The 15,070-nt window shown below is 40.1% G+C and overlaps 1 protein-coding gene across 8 annotated transcripts in view; it reads right to left on the reverse strand.

The window, feature by feature from the left end:
• Znf385d (zinc finger protein 385D) overlaps positions 1-15,070 on the reverse strand; it is an 887,297-nt gene that overhangs the window by 24,796 nt on the left and 847,431 nt on the right. For all 8 annotated transcript variants that reach the window (XM_057769819.1, XM_057769820.1, XM_057769818.1 and 5 more), the window contains one exon: positions 865-1,098. In XM_057769819.1, coding sequence (XP_057625802.1) covers positions 865-1,098 — 234 coding nt within the window. The remainder of the gene's footprint in view (positions 1-864; positions 1,099-15,070) is intronic.

A 15,070-nucleotide genomic window follows, 5' to 3' on the forward strand; every position in this document is an offset into this window, starting at 1 on the left:
TGATTTAAAAAGTTTGAAAAGATAAATATAACTTATAAAAATGCTTAAATAAGAGAAAAAGGCTTGAATCATTTTTCTGCCAGTTTGTCCCATGATCTTCTCTGTGCCCAGTCAAAGTAATAATGTCTCCCTGGTGTACGTAGTAAAATCTCTGAAGTAGACTTGCACACATCACACTGATTTGCCTCAGACATTGATATTAACCGCAGAAAACATGACCAGAACTGTGCCTGGGCAGCAGCAACACTGACTAGGTTGAGTTGCAAAGGTTCTCAACCTGTGGATTTGGCCCCATTTGATAGACACATATTCAAGATCCCACATATTCGATATTTACATTGTGATTCATAACAATAGCAAAATTACAGTTATGAAAGAGCAACAGTATAACTTTATGGTTGGGGGTCACCACAATATGAGGAACTGTAGTAAAGGGTCACAGTATTAGGAAGATTAAGAACCACTGAAATAGAGGCTTCATGTGGAAGTAAGTGTACAGTAATAGAGAAACAATGATAGAAAGTACATAAATACTAAGCATATTCTGAAATGACATTTTACTTCATTTCTTGATGCTTCCCACGTACACACATGCACACGTGCGCGCGCGCACACACACACGCACACACCCCCACACCCCCATACCAGCATACATACTCTTGATCTCAAGCCATGGAAACCTTCCTTTGTCCCCACGTAAATGATATTTTGCCTGTCGTTTTTATGTTTTCCTGGCTGGTGGATGCCATGTAATAATTGTCAGTTTTCTGTTACTGCTGGTTCCCCTGCTGCAAATGAGCTAATCTGTTCAGAGGAAGATAATTGCTCAGCAGTTGAGAGAAAAAGGAAGGGCCTGCATCTCACCGCTGTTGTGAGCCTCCAGCTGCGAGGCAGAGTTCACAGCCACCTTGCATAGTGAACAGTAAAGCAGCCTCTTTGCCTTTTCTTCCTCGGTCTCTGTGGAGGGACTTGAGCTGTTGCCAGTGGCTGCCACCGCTGTGGGGCTCTTCTCCGGTTTAGAGATCTCGGTTGTTACGGTGTTGTTCTTGCGCATTTCCACATTTGTCGATGATATCACTGTTGTCCCCGTGGTACTATCTGTATTCGAGACAGAACAGGAGAGTTAGGAAATCATGGCAGTATCTCTCCCTACTCAGAAACACATCACTAATGTAATAATCTGCTAAAAATGATAACAGTATGTAGCCAGAATGTTTTGACACCTGGGACTTAATCCTGGCATCCATCACAAATGATCAAAATTAATTTCACACATTAAAATATGTTAGATGATGCCTCAAAACACACACAAGTACAGTTAGAAACTATCCTTTTGCCCCAGAATAGGCATAACATAAATTTCTCTGAACACACTGCCTCCTTGTAGGAACTTTGAGAGTATGTTTCCTTCTTTATACACACGTTTCAACGCCAATAGTTTTTAAGATAAAGATATAGAATGAATGCTCTTCACTGCTTTCCTTTTCCATAGTTCCTGTCTTCCTATCTTCCTAAAACATACATTTCTTTATTTCCATTTAGATCCTTTGGTACACACTCGGGAAAAAGTTTACAGGATGTTAGTGTCACAATTATTGTGTTCAGTTCAGCAACTCATTGAAATCATGGCTGTATTCATAACGAATTCTAGCTCAGTACCCGGTACCAAAATCACTGATATAAAAAATAAGTGAAATTCTATTCTGAATATTTATTAAAGGCTTGCTCTGTTTCAGCATGTGTGCAGGAAATTCACGGTAGGTGTAGTCAATCAAAGACACTACTCTCAAGGCATCCAAGGCTTGTCATACCATATTAGTATTTCAAGAAGTTGACGACCATGAAAGTCTTGATGTATTGTAACCCAACAACCCTCTCGCTCCAAGTTCTGATACTAAATCTTGAGAGATCAACCTTTGAAGTGCAACCACCTCACCCTAACTTCCCTCAGAGACACACTAAATCCCCAAAATGTATGCCAATCAGCATATCAGTAACGTTCATCATACCCAATGATTGTTTACAAATAAAATCTGTTCTTGGGTACTACCTAAGCTCATATTTCTTCTGCATCTCAGTTGATGCTTAGCCTTCCTAATACTCTCAGCCTACCTCTCCAGCTGCTCTTAGTTTGCTCTTCCATAAGTCATTCCATAGACTGCCATGGTCACTGTTTCATGCCATAATGAAAAGTCTGAAGATAAATGCATTTGTCAGTGGGTATAAGGGACAGTGATCTGTTTGTAATGGTGTATGGTATGGGTAAATATATATATATGATGTGTGTGCATGTGCGCGCATGTGTGTGTGTGTGATTTGAACCTGTATACACAACAGGATGACAGGTGTTGTTCCTTGGGTGCCACCACCCTTGTTTTTGGAGACAGATTTTCACTGATCTGAAGCTTCTCAAGTAAATAAGACCAGTTGGACAAGGAACCCCAGTGACCTGCTCATCTCTGCTTCTACACCAGTGCAACTACAAACATGTGGCACCATTCTCAGCCATTTTATGTACGTTCTGGGGGTCAAACTCAGGTTCTCATGCTTGCACCGCAGGCACCTGACAGACTGGACTGGACATCAGTCCTCTGTAGCTCATATTGTGATGTATTTACTTAGGTGTAGGACTATGGACTGAGGCTGTTTGTCAGTTAAAAGATGAAAAATGGGCTTTTCTTAGGGCTGTTCTATAAAAAGATGCATCTGGATCTAGTTTCCTTCAACTGACATTCACACCCTTTAGTCAGTTATTTAGCAATAAGTCTCTTCCAGTGGAAGGGGACTATTCCCCAATTAGTTATATATTTTTAAAGGGTCATCTGTGAATTAGTACCTCATGGGCAAAGAAAAACAAAATCATTCTAACTTTTGCTTCTGAATACAGGTAGGCGTTCTTTCTTCTTATGATTTGTATTTATGTGTACACATGGTGTGTGTGTTTGTGTGTGCCCCACATGTATGCATACGCCTGTGGAGGTCAGACTAGAGGATTGGATTTCCTGGAGCTGGAATTGCAAGTGGCTTTGAACTTTCAGACCTGAATGAGGGGAACTAAGTTTGATTTCTCTGCCTGTGTAGTAATTGCCCTGACCCACTGAACATCTCTCCAGTCCCAAGATGTCCATCTTCTGATTAGCCCAATAAATTCCCATATTGAAAACCAGATAATAGCTCCAAAATGTCTTTAAGAGTCTAGAACTAGCAAAAAACCAATAGCTCTCAGATAGGTCTATAACTGTTCAGTTCACCAACAAACAAAAACGATTTAAAACACTTGTCTCTAAAATTATCACCAGCATCGAGTTTACCAAGGGTTTATATTATAAAATGAATTTTATGTACTTCTTAAACCATTTTATTTTGCCTTTTCTTGAGCTACAGACATCAGAAATCTCTGGAATTTAAGGAAATGATACAGGGCTTCACAGTAGGACAGAGGGAAGCAGGGTAAAATACTACATGAAATGTATAAACTGGAAATTTAATAAAAGAGAGAGACGTTAATGGCAATCTTTGCCGTGACTGTGATTGTCCATGGTAAGATCAAAAGCAGTTATGAGCTACAATCACTGAAGTTGCTTTGCATTCAGCTCTATGGGGAGTGAGGATTGTAAATACCATACTTTAAACCCAGTGTGTCAGTACAATGAAGTCAATGCATTGGTGTGGACATGTATTTTAGGGAATGACCATGGGAAAGATTTCCCTGGTAATATCCTCCTTCTAAGAGCACTTCCTATGAACCAGTATATTTCTTGTTATATATTGATCTAAAAAGGGTACATAACACAGACCGTATTAATCCTAAACAATGTTCTTATTTACAGTGAGATTTGTAATTAAAAAAATGCAGTCATGGCTCTTCCAATCCCCCAATAACTGTACTAGTCTGTTCCCCTAAATCTAGAGGACAACGCGCATTTACCCCTGCTGTGGAATAATGTTCTTGTACCTTGTAAAGATTTGTCACTCATATTGGTTTAATAAAATGCTAATTGGCCAATAGCCAGGCAGGAAGTATAGGCAGGGCAAACAGAGTAGGAGAATTCTGGGAAGAGGAAGGGTTTAGTCTGCAGTTACCACCTAGACACAGAGGAAGCAAGATGAACATGCTGCACTGAGAAAGTTACCAAACCATGTGGTTAAACATACATAAGACTTATGGGTTAATTTAAGTCATAAGAGCTAGTCAGTAATAAACCTAAGGTAATCACCCAGTTTATTATTAATATAAGTCTCTGTGTGTTTCTATGGAACTGACTTGTTGCAGGACCAGGTGAGACGGAAATCTCCAACTACATATTCCAAAAACACTGTAAGGTGACAAGTGCCAGGCTCTGTGCTTAGGCCTTCTTACCTGATGGAGACTCCTCACTTGAAACAGTATCTGGGAATTCATCACTAAATGCTTAACTTCCAATTATTTTTGACTACATACTTGAGAATGTGTTTGTTGCTTTTTAAGCTTACAAAAATTGATAAAGACACAAAACTATATTTTTCTAATTTTAAATTTAATGTGTATATCTTGAGTTCATAAGGGAAGACCCCTATTCATTTATAAAAAGACACTTGTTTTCTCTTGTTTTTGTTTATCTCCAATAAAGGGACATTTATTTAAATCAATAAATTAACTTAACCTAAAATTATACTGCATTAAGAGAAAACCAACTAGTCTATATTTGGTATTAAATCAGCATAAAAGTTTTTCTACAACATGATACATTAAATCACCAATTATACATAATTCTCTCTCTCTTTTTTTTTTTTTTCTTTTTCGAGACAGAGTTTCTCTGTGGTTTTGGAGCCTGTCCTGGATCTAGCTCTTGTAGACCAGGCTGGTCTCGAACTCACAGAGATCCACCTGCCTCTGCCTCCCAAGTGCTGGTATTAAAGGCGTGCGCCACCACCACCCGGCAATTATACATAATTCTTATTTACCCATTAAAAGAATGTTCAGGTCTGGTGATAGCTCAGTGAGTAAAGGCATGTCTCACCAAGACTTAGAACTCATGTTAAATCCCTGTGTCCCATACAGTTTAAGGACAGACATACATCTTTTTGTTGTCCTCTGACTTATATATATGTGTCATGACATCACACAGACAGGAAGAAAGACAGGCAGACAAATGGGCAGAATGACAGGGACACACACACACATACACAAATGTAAAAAACGGAGAGAATATTATTCAAGGCGGAACAGTTCTCCAGCACACCAAGTGGTGAGATTCACCCGAGGTCCTTTATCCTTGAAATCCACAGTCCCCATAGAGTCTCAGAAAATAAACTAAAAGTCGGAGGCACCACATTTACTTCCTAATCAGTCATCTTCTATACTGTCAAGGTTGTAATGGCAAAGGATGTCTTAGAAATTTTATCAGTGAAGGATGCTCAAGGAGACATGATGACTGAGTGACAGGATACAGTAGTGATTCAAACAAACAACCTCTCTCCCACACCCAGCGCTCCATAAGTCAGAATGAGGCAGAAGCTTTAGGAAATTGCTCATCAATGTGAGTTCATTAGTTTTAAGGAACAAATCACAGCACTGTGAAATACTGATAAGGGGAATTTGGTAAAGAGCCTGGAGGGTTGGAGCTATTTTCTAACATCTATTTCTAAATCTAAATTTAAAACTCAAGTCTATTAAATGCAAGGAAGAGGACTTGCCAACAAAAGTGCAGTACAATCAGAGGCACATCCAGAGCTATAGAACCCAGTTCTCAGTTTGGAGACTGTAGTAATATGAGCGGCAGCTGGGCGGTGGTGGCGCACGCCTTTAATCCCAGCACTTGGGAGGCAGAGGCAGGCGGATCTCTGTGAGTTCGAGACCAGCCTGGTCTACAAGAGCTAGTTCCAGGACAGGCTCCAAAGCCACAGAGAAACCCTGTCTCGAAAAACCAAAAAAAACAACAACAACAGTAATATGAGCAGCAGGGCTGCGTCCCCGGCACCCAGCCGCCCGCATAGCTTATGCCCCAAAATAATTACACGGAAACTGTATTCTTTTAAACACTGTCCAGCCCATTAGTTCCAGCCTCTTATTGGCTAGCTCTTACATATTGATCTAACCCATTTTTGATATTTTGTGTAGCACCACGAGCTGGCTTACCAGGGAGGATCTTAACCTGCGTCTGTGTCTGGCGGGAGAATCATGGCGACTCACTGACTGGGCTTCTTTCTCCTAGCATTTTGTTCTGTTTACTCTGCTTATCTAAATTCTACCCTATCAGAGGCCAAACAGTTTCTTTATTATATAACCAATAAAAGCAACAGATAAAAAGATGACCCTCCTCCATCAGGCGACAAGTTAATTTCAGGACATTTTCTGTGGTCAAGCTGTGCTCTCGAGTGGAAACTCATACTTGGTATTTCATAGCTTACTTCTAAATTTGAGCCTGTCATTGTACTCTGGAATGACTCATGTCTTCAAACTCCATTTCATCAACATTTCATGTTAAGCAGCTAACTTCAGCGTTAAGACACGGTGGGTAGCAAGGTCGTTAAATATAGATCATGCACTTAGTGGTGGAAGGGACACACTCAAAACTTCAAACATTAAGCTCTCACAAACCTAGCCTGTCACCTGCTCTGCTCATTTCTGTATTTCTAGTTTGCACAACCCAGGCACTTGATAATACTTATGGAAAGAAGTGAAGGAAAGAACACGATTGAGTACGGTGAGGCACTTTTCAATGCATTTGTAGGGACTAACTAATCCAACTCATAAAAGCCTAAAAGATGTGTATCATTCTTGTACCCAACTTCTCAAAGAAATTGGGGCCTTGAAAACTGTTGGAAATTCCAATTGACAGATCAGTAGCAGGTAGCACACTGGTCTGAAGTCAGACTGCTTCAGTGGCACTGAGCTGGCATTCATTTCTTTATTGACAAACTTGTGTATTGCAAAAGATTTCGAGTGCATCATGATTCACCTTGAAATCTAAAATATAACATCTCAAACCTTTGATGTGAAATGCAAGTACCCGTAGTCTAAGTTGATCGCGACTGTCTAATTGTGCTTTTATGCACTGCTCAAACCCACTCAGACTAAGAGGGAAAGAGGAAAAGTTACATCTATCAAATCACACAGGTAAGAAACAGCTTACTGACTCTATAGCTGGGGAGCCTGCATGGGACCAAACTAGACCCTCTTCATGTAGGTGACAGCTGTGTAGCCTGGACTATTTGTAGGACCCCAAGCAGTGGAACCAGGATCTATCCTAGTACATGACCTGATTTTGGGGGGCTCATTCCCTATGATGCCTTGCTCAGCTTTGATGCAGTGGGGAGAGTCTTGGTCCTACCTCAACTGAATGTGAAAGTTTTGTTGAGTCTCCATAGGAAGCTTTACCCTCTCTGGGGAGTGGAAGACAGGATGGCTTGGGGGTATTGAGGAGAGGGGAACTGTGGTTGGTATGCAAAATGAATAAAACTTTTTTTAAAAAAAAATAATCACAGACAAGAAATCATGGTTTCTTTACCACCGCAAAATACAGAGGATGCGGGGGTAATGATTCACTCTTCCCAGTGTTCCCCAAAGGCTGTTCAAATTTCTTTGCACTGTTCAGCCAGTGTCTCTAGTAACAATATATGTGACAGGAAGCTGAAAATAATGGGTATGGTTCAGGCAGAAGAAAAATGGTATGAGCCTATATTGCTATGCTCTCTTTCTGCCAGGGCCCCATAGCAAATATTCATTAATGCTACTGTCACTGTTTGGCTCTGCCATCCAAACAGGTTGTTGATACTTTGTGGAGTGGGCTTTAGTTGAAAATGAAAGGATCTATGTCAGGATTCAGAGTGGCCCATTTGCAGTCCCGTCTTCTATAAAAATACATCCTAAATATGGATTTTTTTTAATCTACAAAGCACTGCCCTCAACTTGAATTCTGTATAACAAAGCAGAGCAGAAAAACTATTTAGATGTATTCTCCTGGGGACTTCAGAACTTCAGAACCAGAACCAAGTGTGGAAACATATCTGGGTCCCACCAGGTTCCTTACAGGTACCAGGGATCAATGCTGCGACACTCAGGCCATCATTACATTATCCTGTGGACAGAGGAATCTGAATTGCATGTATCGTTCCTTTCTTCCTCATGAGAATTTTATTCCCAGACTTGCTGACAGATAAATACTGAAACTCTTGAATATGCTGACAAAATGAATTACAAGTTGCAGAAAGCTCTAGGTTCATCCTGGCATTGCTTAAAAGTGGCCCCCAATAGGATACAGCTATAACCCCAATGGGAAAGTTCAAAATCATTCTTTTTATTTAGAAAGTGTTAAGGCTGCCTAGATAGATATATGGGACAATATTTAAGAAATGAAAGGAACAAAGTGAGAGAGGGATGAGAGAGAAAAAGAGAATGAGAGAGAGAGAAAGAGAGAGAGAGAGAGAAGAGAATGGGGGGGAGGGGAGAGGTTTCATTACTAGAACAATAACCTCCACTGAAGAGCTGTTGGCAGTCTATGGCTGCTGAGGAAGGAGAGTCAATATTTTGATATGCATGTCCCCTAATAAGTTGACCATATTCCAGTAATATGTATATGGGCAGATTAATTGGACCCAATGATTATTAAAGACAAAACAAAACACCCATAAATTTGAGAGGGAAATGTGGCAGGGGTATTAGCATAGAAGACTAGAAGTATGTATGACCAAAATATATTGTGACCATGTATGAATTTCCCAAGGAATAAATAAAAATGCACTAAACAGAATCAGGCAAGGGAGAATGAAACAAGGTTATTATTACTTTTACGTCACCTTGTACGAGGTAGTGGGACATTGTCACCAAATCAAAATAAGAGAATAAAAGGGGCTAGGGACAGGTGGCTAATAGTGGGGCTTCTGAGAATTAGAGAGAGTGAAGAAGATTTGAACCATGCAGAGGGGAGAGGCCGTAGCTCTCACAAGCTTCAAAGAAATAGGTCTCATCAGAACCTGTCCAGCATCTCTCAGGGAAGTTAGGAGAATCCAGGCATTGGCCAAGCACAGCTGAGATCTATTTTGCAACTTCACACTGGACAACTTTGAGAAATATCCTTGGCATTTGACAGGATCACACTAATCTGAACTGGGATTTCACCCAGTAAAAGGAGACTACACTGTCTAGGGAAATGTCCCCTTCCACACGACAGCAGCCAACAAGTCAATGGAAGAAGCTAAGTTGAAAACGAGGGAAGTAAGCCAACTGTGCAGTGTTAAGGATATGCACAGCTTCGTCTGATGTTTTGGCTAAAGTCCCAAATGTAAGTTAACCTGTAAATATTCTAAATCATAAATGACAATGTCTCTATTAACATATGTGTTAAAATTCTCAGTTGGCCACAGGCTGTATGGTCTGGGCCACACACTGCTAGTGTTGGAAGGCACTCTGGTACGCAGAGATGTTCATGGTCACCACAGTTAAGGTACAGTCGTGGGGCTTTATTGAGGCTCCTTTCAGAATACAAGGACAGATATGCTTATTAGAAACTATTATAACATTTACTTCTTTTTAATTTTTTCCCCTTTTTAAAACATTTTCTTGTTTTCATATCCTAATCAAAGTTTCGCCTACCTTGCTCTTCCAAGTGTCCCCCTTTTCTCTCCTACTGATCCCATCCACTCTTCCTCCTCTCCTTCTCCTCAGATACAGGCTGGCATCCCATGGATATCAACCAACTGTTGTATATCAAGCTGCAGTGAGACCAGGTACTCCCTTACTCCACTAAGGTTAGATGAGTCAATCTAGTAGGAGGAAGGGTCCCAAAATCAAGCAACAGAGTCAGAGACAGCCTCTGCTGTCACCGCTAGGAGCCCCCCCCCCCCAAAGATCAAGTTGTACAACTCTAGCATATATACAGAGGGCGTAGGTCAGTCCCATGCAGGTTCCTTGGATGTTGGTTCAGACTCTGTTAGCCCCTGTAATCCAGGTTACTTGATTCTGTGAGTTTTCTTGTGGTGCCTTTGACACCTCTGGCTCCTACAATCCTTCCTCCCTCTCTTCAGCAGGTTTCCCCGAGCTCTAACTCTTGGTTGGCTGGGGGTCTCTGCATCTGTTTCCATCAGTTGCTGGATGCAGCCTCTCTGATGACACTTGGGCTAGGCACTAATCTATGAGTACTGAAGATTATAATTAGGAGTCATTTCATTGGTTGTTTTTTTTTTTCCTTGCCTGTCATGTTTGGGTCTATCCCAGGTCTCTGGGGTATCCAGGCTCTGGGTTCTGGCCTTCAGCAGGGATCTCCCTCTCAGGGTGTAAGTCTCCAGCTGGGTCAGACACTGGTTGGTCAGTCCTGAAATTTCTGTGCCATCTTTACCCCAGCACATCTTGCAGACAGGACAAAATGTGGCTGGATTGGCGTCCTAGTCCTTTACCTGGAAGTCTTGCATGGTTATAGAATGGTTCAAGCTCAGGATCTTCCATTACCAAGACTCTTACCTGGGGTCAACCTCATAGATTCCTGGCAGTTTCCATTGCTCTGGGTTTCTAGTTCATCCCAGAAATGCCCCATGACGTTTGCTTTATTACAGGTAATTATTCCTTTCTCCTTTCTTTGGAATCAGAAGGAATAGTGCCTAGGGTGAAAGCCTTCGTGAACCTTCCTACCTCTCTTAATTCTCTGGCATCCTCTGGATTGATAATAGGAAGAAAAGTCCATATAGGAAGACTTCATCACATCAGAATTACGGCTTCTTAGAGTTAATGATGATGCTTTTCTTCATATGCTTCCTGTTTTAATATACCACAGCTAGCCCTGAATCTGCTAGATAAGTGATGATGTCATCAGATGTGTGACGTTAGCCTTTTCTCAGCCTTTCAAAGGATGCATTTCTATCTTTGTCAAGGGCTCAACCAAAAACTGAACAACAGTATACAATAGCACACCTGTGGCCTCCTGAACTCAATTCCAACCTTTATTCATTTTCTCCAAATACTTGGAAAACACTTTCATTCTTTACTTCATTGGTTTCCATAGTATCTCACTGAAACAGGCACAGTGTTAGAAACATTCAAGAATCAAGCATAATGGTGCTACTGAAATTAATAATTCTGGAACTTCCCTTGGCCTCATGACCATGGGGACATTTTAGAGAGGTTTTAAATTCCACTGCCCAGTCTCTGATTCAGTATGAACTGGTGGGAGCCTGAATGTTTGCATTTCTAAAAAATCACCAAGAATTACTGCAGCTGTGAGAAGCATACTTCAAAACTGCCGCAGATATAACCGCCAGTCAGTTTCTGGCTTAGAATTATTGGTGTCAGCTGTGATGTTAAATACCACTTAAACAGCAAGTCACACACTTGAGAAAAGAAAATTAAGAATTGAGTGGCTTAGTCTTTCTCTTTTCCTGTGGCTGAGGAAGTTCAGGGACATGGGACCTTTTGTGCAAAAATTGGGCTCTCTGTGTGTCCCAAGAAAACCAGGACAAGTCAAACACCCATGAAAACCATTTTATAAAAGTAGAAAACATACAAACTAAAATGGAGCTGGAGAACATGGCTCAAGAGTTAAGAGCACTTGCTGCTCTTCTAGAGGAAAAAGTTCAGTTCTAAGCACACCTATCAGGCTGCCTACAACTCCAGATGCAGGGTCCAATACCTCCTCTGGACTCTGGTTATCCCCCCAATGTATGCAAGTATGTATGTGTATGTATATATTTATATTTATATTTATATATATGTGTGTGTATATATGTGTGTATGTACACACATACACACATGCATATATATGTGTGCACACGTGTGCAAACATCCATATATATACACACACATAAAAATCAAAATAAATGTTTTGGAAGAACAAGAAATAGCAATAACAAATACAGAAAGCTGTATGAATGTTTCTGCAAGTGCACATATACACAAGGCATAATGTATGTATAATGATCACAAACACATCATGTGCATTTCTATCATGAGAGGCAGGTCTCAAAATAATTGTTATAATCAAGGATATAAAAAGACACATTCAGATATTTGATGTAGAGCTCAATCCCAATCGATCTTCCATTCAACTGTAAAACGAACCTTTTTTTAAAAAATAGAAATGGAGTCGCATCTCTAATTAGAGTTTGTATTTCTAAGAATTTTTTCCCTCTTAGATGTTTCCTTATAAGTCCCGTTGTTTCATCCCCTCCGAATGTAAATTAAAGCAATGTAAATTAATCATTAGTCAGGCTCAGTCTATCTGGGTGGATCCAGTCACTGTACCCGGAGCTAATAAGCACCAAGATGAATGTGTGCATCTTGTCAGACAATATTCTGAAAACTATTAAGGGAAAGAAAAAGAGGAAAAACAAACAAAAATGGCGTGTTACAAAGCTAGTTTAAGCAACTGAATGCAGTCTTAAGGTTTTATTACTGTGAAGAGACACCATGACCACAGCAACTCTTATAAAGGAAATCATTTAATTGGGGCTGCATTTCAGTTCAGAGGTTCAGCTCATTATTATTATGGCTGGACGCATGGCATCACTCAGGCAGACATAATGCTGCAGAGACAGTTGAGAGCTCTACGTCCAGATTGGCAGGCAGAAGAGAATGAGAATGGACCAGGCTTGAGAATCTGAAACCTCAAAGCTCACACCCAGTGACACACTTCCTCCAAGAAGGCCACATCTCCCAATAGTGTCATCCCTTATGAACCTATGGGGGCCATTTTCACTCAATTTACCTGTCTCAGTTAGGGGTTCTATTGCTGTGAAGAGACACTATGACCACAGCAACTCTCATAAGGGGAAAAAAATAATTAGGACTGACCAGAGGTTCAGTTCATTACCATAATGGTGGGAGCAGACATGGTGCCGGAGAAGGAGCTGCTACATGCTTTATACAGGCGACAGAATATAGACTGTGACACTAGGAGTGGCATGAGCACCGGAGACTGCAAAGCCTAACCCCACAGTGACACAGTTCCTGTAACAAGGCCACACCTCCTAATAGGCCACTCCCTTTGTCGACCATTTTCTTTCAAACTACTACATCACCACAGACGACATGAGATTAGAAAGATATCTTTTTAAGCCTCTTAGATAATATCTTTCCCTCAGTAGCACAAAAAAAAAATCAGTATATATAGTTTCTCATGTTTCCAAAGCTTTCAAAGGTTAAAAAATATGTAAGTACTATATATGGTAGTAAGCATATATATTGAAAGCCTTGATTCCATATCTGGCAAGCAGTCAAGGTTTGATTTTGCAGTTAGTGGCTGAGGTAGTGAGCTGCTTAGAACATATAGCAAGAGCCTTTTCCCTCTGACTGAGTGCTCTAGTATTGTAGGAGGGGCTGCTTGTTCATCTCAGCCACCCCAGAATAACCACACAGAAACTGTAGTAATTAAATAACTGCTTGGCCCATTAGCTCTAGCTTCTTATTGGCTAACTCTTACATCTTAGTTTAACCCATTTCTATTCATCTGTATATTGCCACATGGCAGTGGTTTACTGGTGAAGTTTCAGCAGCATTTCTTACTCTGGAAGCAGATCCATAGCGTCTCCCTGACTCTGCTTTCTTCCTCCCAGAATTCAGTTCTGTCTTCCCCGCCTACCTAAGTTCTGCCCTATCAACAGGCCAGGACAATTTCTTTATTCATTAACCAATGAAAGCTGCACATGGACAGAAGGACCTCCCACCCACTCTAGGGAAGAAATTAGAAAGGACCTTTTGTCCTTAACTTCTATTGTAGCTATATATCTGTTAAGAATTATAGCACAGGGTACTATGAAGTTGGAAATATTTGCTGATTGAAATGGAACACAAAATGAATGAGCTCTTGCCTATTTATATTTCTGATATGTAGAGGATATATAGAAAAGTTAGAAGGCATCATGTCAAATTACTTAGAATATAGATCATTGGTCTAGGATTCTATTGGGCAGAACGTAACAGTGACGAAAATAACAAGTTCTCATAATCAACAGTGCCTGATGAAATACTTAGTATGGAAATAATTTAGAACATTATCCCATCTGGTCATAGGCATTTTAGTACCTGTAGAGATTACTCACATTTTCCACTATAGTTCTAGAGAATTTCATGGATTAACTAGAAAGAACCTATTTTAATTATCAGAAAGAAGCCATAATGTAACCAAGGAGTTTATTCCACAGTCCATTATGCAGACATCCAGAGTAAAGGTCTCTTTAATTTCAGGCTACTAGGAAAAGGATTTCCAGAGAGGCAATTCCATTAGAGAAATGAGAGAATACTTATAAAGAGGAGGAAGAAACAAGATAAGGAAAGGCCTTCACAAAGACGAAGATAATACTCATTTTTATCTACAATTGTATATGGTCTTTTCAACTGAAAACTAAAACTAGCAATTTATTATTACTTTTCGCCTTGAGAGACGAGGGAGAAAGAAGTCACCATACAACTACCTGACAGAATTTCTCCCTTCAAAGTTGTTGCCTCTTTACAGTGTTAGCCATGACAATTTTTAAAAATCAGAACACCCATAAAATAATAGAGAAAATATACAAGTTAAAATACAACAGGAGAAAGCTAAATCTACTTTCTCAGAAGGATGAAAGCAGAAAGATTCCTAGAACTTTCTTGAAAATCATGGAACAATGACATGGAACCCATATTCTCAAAAAGGAAGAAGGGAAATTTTCTACAGAAATCATATAGGCACAATTTCATAAAATTCCAGGTATAGTATTACATTTTCTATTATCTTCATTAACTATAATGCAGTTATTGAACTTCCAAACTATAAAATTCTTTTTTATAATTTCTCAAAATAGTCATTATATCTCCAGTTCAGCAAGAAACATCATTAAACAAAAACAAATAATTACTCTTTAATTTTGCCAAAATTATGAAACTGTTCTCTCTCTCTCTCTCTCTCTCTCTCTCTCTCTCTCTCTCTCTCTTTCTCTCTCTCATTTTTGTAGCTTTGGAGCCTGTCCTGGAACTAGCTCTTGTATACCAGGCTGGCCTAGAACTCACAGAGATCTGCTTGCCTTTCTCTCCCGAGCGCTGAGATTAATGGTGTGTGCCATCGCCATCCAGCCTGTTCTGACTCTCTATAGGCTTCACTTAAAAGTATTCATCTGTGATTAATTC

Source organism: Chionomys nivalis, chromosome 5 (assembly GCF_950005125.1).
Source record: "Chionomys nivalis chromosome 5, mChiNiv1.1, whole genome shotgun sequence".
NCBI lineage: Eukaryota > Metazoa > Chordata > Mammalia > Rodentia > Cricetidae > Chionomys > Chionomys nivalis.